The sequence below is a fragment of the Oncorhynchus masou genome, chromosome 11 (assembly GCF_036934945.1).
Source record: "Oncorhynchus masou masou isolate Uvic2021 chromosome 11, UVic_Omas_1.1, whole genome shotgun sequence".
Classification (NCBI taxonomy): Eukaryota; Metazoa; Chordata; class Actinopteri; order Salmoniformes; family Salmonidae; genus Oncorhynchus; species Oncorhynchus masou.
This window is the reverse complement of record NC_088222.1, coordinates 22,019,755-22,025,687: the sequence shown is the minus strand read 5'-3', so window position 1 is coordinate 22,025,687 and position 5,933 is coordinate 22,019,755. Positions and strand designations below refer to the sequence as shown.

Sequence of the window (5,933 nt, the reverse complement as noted above, 5' to 3'; positions counted from 1 at the left end):
ATTGGCAGCTTCATTAAATAGTACCCGCAAAACACCAGTCTCAACATCAACTGTGAAGAGGCGACTCCGGGATGCTGGCCTTCTAGGCAGAGTTGCAAAGAAAAAGCCATATCTCAGACTGGCCAATAAAAATAAAAGATTAAGATGGCCAAAAGAACACAGACACTGGACAGAGGAACTCTGCCGCGAAGGCCAGTATCCTGGAGGTCTCCTCTTCACTGTTGATGTTGAGACTGGTGTTTTGCGGGTACTATTTAATGAAACTGCCAGTTGAGATTGAAAAACTGATTTTAAACCTAACCCTAACCTTAAATTAAGACCAAAAAGGAAATGTTTTGTTTTCATATATTTTTTTAGATATAGCCAATTTTGACATTGTGGCTGTGGTAACTTGTGGACACCCAGAGACAATCAATTTGCAAACAGGGACAATTCCGTTGCAAACTGGACACGCTGATTTGGAATTGAAAGAAATGTGATAAAATTAACACATAGGCCATTCTCTCTGTCCATTATCCCGTAATATGTAAAATGATGTAGAATTGCACGACATTTTTTATAAAATGCTATTTTTCCCGGACCTGCAAATATGACGATAGATGCATGCAATGCTTTTACTATAAATTCGATCTTTCCACTACTACTCTTAGTACAACGAATAACCGTTTTTAAAACTGCATATGTAAGGCTTGCTCAGTCCATGAAGGTAGAATGTTTCAAATCTAGCGTTCTCACGCAAACATTTTTCCTTTCACTTTCTAACACCTGTTGATGACGTGAAACGATCAGGGCGCACCCCCTGCCAAGTCAGTGTGCATTGCCAGAGTATACAGTTGCCTTGCCGTAGGCGTAGAAGACAGTGAACACGGAAGACAGTTCCGGGTTTATTATTCACAGACGGCAGTCGTTATCATTCTGTAGTTAGTCACATATCATTTCAGAAAACGATGTCACTTTTAATGGATAACCAATTTGGAGAACTTCCAGTCGACAAATCAGTGGATACAAAGTTCTTTCTGGACTCAGTGGCATATCTTCCGCCTTTTTTTGGTGAGTACAGAAGTACACCTGAACGGTCGGTAGACGACCTGTAGCCTATCACATTCATTGGTCCATGAAACTGGAGAGGCGCTCAAGTTGTCTCACAGTCACCGATACCTTAGAAAATGTCGTCACTTCATTTTCTTTTTGTTTCACTTTTCATGATTGTCTTCCCCTATAACAACATTTAGAAATAGACTGAACTAAATTAAAAACAATCAACTTGAATGTGTATTTAGTCTAAGAAACCAACACAGGTTTGACTAAGTTGGCTAGACAGTGCCATTGACCTTGTTGAATAAACAACATATGACGTTGAGTAAGTACAGCGCCGTTATAATCGCTTTGTTAACGACAGAGTTGCATAAAGATGACCATCACCCAACCGAATAGAGTAGGCCTACCATAATAACCTGTTATTACATTTTGAATGATCCGCAAATAAACTCTTTGTGGGTGGCTCAATCATAGGCTCATTTTGAGATTTAAATGCGCTAGTAGTGTCTGTGTGGTAACAACCTTCCACGATGTTGTTTTTACATATTGGAAATGTCAAGGAATAGTCTTAACATAAAGTGTAATAATCTGATTTTAAAACCAATGAAGTATTGAGGTGGTGAAACCAAAGTGCAAGAGGGGCCATGTGAATTAGTATGCAGCTGCTGTAGCTCTTCTCTCTCTCCTCCCACACTGCCTGCTGCATTGGCCTCCTTGTGACTTTAGACTTGAATGGACCCTTTTCTCTATTGATTGCCCAACAAGAAACTTTCATATAATTCACATAAGCATTGTGGGAGAATAAGTGTCATTTCTATTCTATTCTTTCCTTCCCCAGGGATGTTTCTCCGGCTATATCCAAGATGCTGTGTCTGCATTTACTCATAACTGCTTGGTTGCGTTTCAATCCAATGTTTTGTCCCTCTCTGTCTTCTTTCCAGACTGCCTGGGGTCAAAAGTATTTGTTCCTATCAAATCAGACATCAGTGGCAATATAACAGTAAGTATATTTTCCACACCCTCTAATTGTGCCTTGAAATAAGAGTAACCCTACATCAACAAATGCCTACGTCTATACATTTTGTTGGTAATAATTTCCTTCCAGAAAATCAGAAGTGTGTATGACAAGGACCCTGCCAAGTATGCAACGCTACAGCAGATAGTGGAGTCAGAGAAGGAGGCATATGGCACAGAGTGGCCCAAAGTGGGAGCCACCTTGGCCCTGATGTGGCTGAAGAGGTGAGCTCAGAATCATCTCACCTGAATGTGTTTAAGGCTGTGTTTACAGTGGTAGCCCAATTCTGATATTTTCTTTCACTAATTAGTCTTTTGACCAATCAGATCAGTTCTGAAGAATATCTGATGTGGTTGGTCAAAAGATCAGAATTGGGCTGACTAGAGGCTGTGAAATGGTGTTCTTATTTCTAGATAGAGATCTGCACGTCATGAATAATGTTGTGACTGAAATCAAATGAGTTAAGCTGATTGTCATCTCTCCCGCAGAGGCCTCCGTTTCATCCAGGTCCTGCTGCAGAGCTTGGCAGATGGAGAGAAAGATGAGAACAACCCTAACCTCATCCGTGTCAACATCACCAAAGCCTACGACCAGGCCCTAAAGAAATACCACGGCTGGCTAGTGCAGAAGATCTTTAAGGTAAGACCATGTGACTACAGTCATGTGGTAGCATAGTCTTGACCTCCTAGCCTTTTACTTGTGACTTGGTGTTCTACTTAACCCTGGTTCTCAAGCACCTCTGAATGTATTGATTTCATATTGAACTTAATTTGTACATGTAATAACTGAAAACGATGGATTGAATTTGAATGTAGATGAACTGCCCAGCCAAGGTGTAGTAACTATGTAACAACTGGATTTCTCTTTGTCCCCTCCAGGCGGCGTTGCTTGCAGCACCCTATAAGTCAGACTTTATAAAGGCCCTGTCAAAAGGTCAAGAGGTCAGAGAGGAGGACTGCATGGCTAATGTACGCCAGTTCCTCATCAATTACACGGCCACAGTGGATGCAATCTATGAGATGTACACAATGCTGAATGCAGAGCTGGACTATAGTGTTTGATGTCCCCCATACTGGACCACAGCAGCATCCTGCGTGTTATTTTCTTTCAGTCTTCTATTTTTCATCCTTTCTCTCAGGTTATGGAACATTCCAGGTTATGAGGATTGAGGACTTTATTTCAATGAGGCTGTTTTTATTCTTATCACCATTTGTATTATTCATTTCATGTCCCTCCTTTTAAGTCCCTCCCTACTGAATGTTGACGGTTTGGCTCCAGGTGAGTTGCTACTGGATGGAAAGTGGCATATTCCGTGTTGAGTCTGTTATAAATTCAAGAAATGTAAAAATTGCAGGAATGTTACAGGTCTAGCACAACTCTTGTTGTGTAAGCCCATTAAGCGGTCTGCTGCAGTTACACATGATCCACCATCAGGTAAGAGACATTTAGAAGTGATACCCAGAGAGCTGGTCAGTGTTATTCTAGTACTGTATCTCTCTCTGTGGGAGGGAAGAGTGTATCTGCTGATGATACAAGACTCATGAAATCCCTACTGTAACTCTACCCTGAAACCTGAGATAGTACCCTCACTGCCCTGTAGCTAGGGGAAGAGTTAACTACCCGGTGCCTTTAGAGATTATAACCAACATTAGTGGTTTTAATACTTAGTGCTGTCTGTTGTGTGATGTTTTGTTTGTGGCTTCTGCATGTTTGTTTGAACAACTGAATCTTTAGTTGAGTAGGGTTGCACTTCCTTCATGTCTTTTTGAAATACATATTTTCAATCCATTCAATTTGTTCGAAAACATTTTGCATTTAACATTTTAGCCATTTAGCAGATGCTCTTATCCAGAGGGACTAACAGTTAGTGTATTAATCTTAAGGTAGCTAAGAGCGACAACTGCATCTCACAGTCATAGTAAGCAAAAAAATAAAGAGTAGCTATCAGCAAATGCAGTGCTAGACAATGCCAAACAGTATTTGGCACATACATTTACATGTCAGTTTCATTCACTATTGGGGTGTTGCACTTCATGTGATTTTGAAAGCTAGCTGTAATAGCAACATTTTATTTTACTTCAGAAAGTGTATTGTTTCTGAAATAGTACTGTATTTCCTAATTGTTGGAACAACATTTATTGGCTCAAATCAGTTCAAAGAGCATGGTCAATGCAATCTAATTATTTATTTGCGAGATACATGCTTGTGTTTGTCCTGTATGTATACCTGGAATATGATTATGTGCATTGATAACAATGAAGTGATTTTTTAGGTCAATCACGACCAAAACATCCCACCACCTGAACAGCTTTTTCCCCCATGCCATGTCCCTTACCAACCAGTCACAATGATCTCCTCATTCAAGGACTAGGCACTGTTTACTATTCATCCAAGGACGATGCACCCTGCACTTTCATAGAACTGCACATTACTCCCAGTGTACTCCCACATTACACCCATCTGCTGCAATAGCCAATCTGTGACAAGGATCGATGAGTTGTGACTTCCGATATGCCATTCTGCACACCACTGTTGTACTGCAACATTATTTGTGTTTGTGGACCGCCTGTTAGTTTGCACAATTCTTGCCATTCTCCTTCGACCTCACACATTAACGAGCTGTTATCGTGCGCCATTGCGCACATGTTGATTTTGTCCCCCCACACCATACGTGTTCAGGACACACTCTGAACCAACAATATTAATTTGGGGACAGGTCGAAAAGCATTAAACATTGATGGAATTTTAGCTAGCTAGCATGCTGTTGCTAGCTAATTTGTACTGGGGTATAAACATTGTGTTTTTATTTTACCTGAAATGCACAAGGTCCTCTACTATGACAATTAATCCACAGATAAAAGGGTAAAAGTTTGTTTTCAGGTAATCTCTCCTCCTTCAGACTTCTTCTTTGGACTTAATACTGTATGGCAGTTGGCAACCAACTTTAAGGTACATTACCACGACCAACTGGACTGGAGTGTAAACCTCAGTTCACCTGTCAATCACCCACATGGGTATATGCTCTTAAAAACCAACAAGGAGATGGCATGTGGGTATATGCTCCTAAAAAGCAATGAGGAGATGGGAGAGGCAGGACTTGCAGCACATCAAGCGTCACAAATAAAACTAAGTTATATTTTAACACTTGGCTACACAGACGCTCGTTGACACCCGCGTGAGCAGTGTGGGTGCAATGATTGAATGACATTTATTTTGCAACGCTTGCGGTCCGATCAGCATGTAAGTCGCTTAGGTCACTTGTTTTGCCCATTGTAACGTTCAATCGAACAGTAACTGAATGCCTCGATGCCTGTCTGCTTGCTTTATATACTAGCAAGCCACGGCCATGTGACTCACTCTGTAGGAGCGATCCATTTTTGTGAACAGGCCGGTGAGTGTATATTTCCCTTATAGCATATCATCCCGTAAATTGATTTATTCATACATCTATACATGTACAATTCATAATGTAGCTTATAGTGTAGTCTGCCGTTTTTAGCGTGGTGTTCATTGTCTACATACTGTATGTGGATTGTGTAAATTCTGTGTCTATATAGTTTGTCTGTATATTCTGTTTGTCTGTATATTCTGTTTATTGTGGCAGCACCATTTCACAGAGTCAAATTCCTGTACATGCTAATGTATTTGGCTAATAAAGGTGATTCTGATTTCACTGAATAACCTGTAGATTTCTATATACATATTGCATTTTTAAGATTTAAGGGGGTTCTGTGTATTGAGTCACGTTAGTGTCTTTCATCACTTTACACTTAAACCAGCTACTGCCTCTATCCGTCATGAGAAGCAATTCACTTGTCAACCTCATGGAGGAGACATTTACTAAATGTTAATTCATTGATTGTGACCTTCTCATGGGATG

At 40.5% G+C, this 5,933-nt stretch overlaps 1 protein-coding gene across 1 annotated transcript; it reads left to right on the top strand.

The window, feature by feature from the left end:
- The first annotated feature begins 819 nt into the window (after positions 1 to 819).
- Positions 820 to 5,726, top strand: LOC135548314 (glycolipid transfer protein-like). The gene is made up of 5 exons (XM_064977782.1): positions 820 to 1,050; positions 1,980 to 2,038; positions 2,144 to 2,277; positions 2,542 to 2,692; positions 2,932 to 5,726. The coding sequence occupies exons 1-5, from the start codon at positions 948 to 950 to the stop codon at positions 3,112 to 3,114; spliced, it is 630 nt and encodes a 209-aa protein (XP_064833854.1). The 5' UTR covers positions 820 to 947; the 3' UTR covers positions 3,115 to 5,726.
- Positions 5,727 to 5,933: the final 207 nt, after the last annotated feature.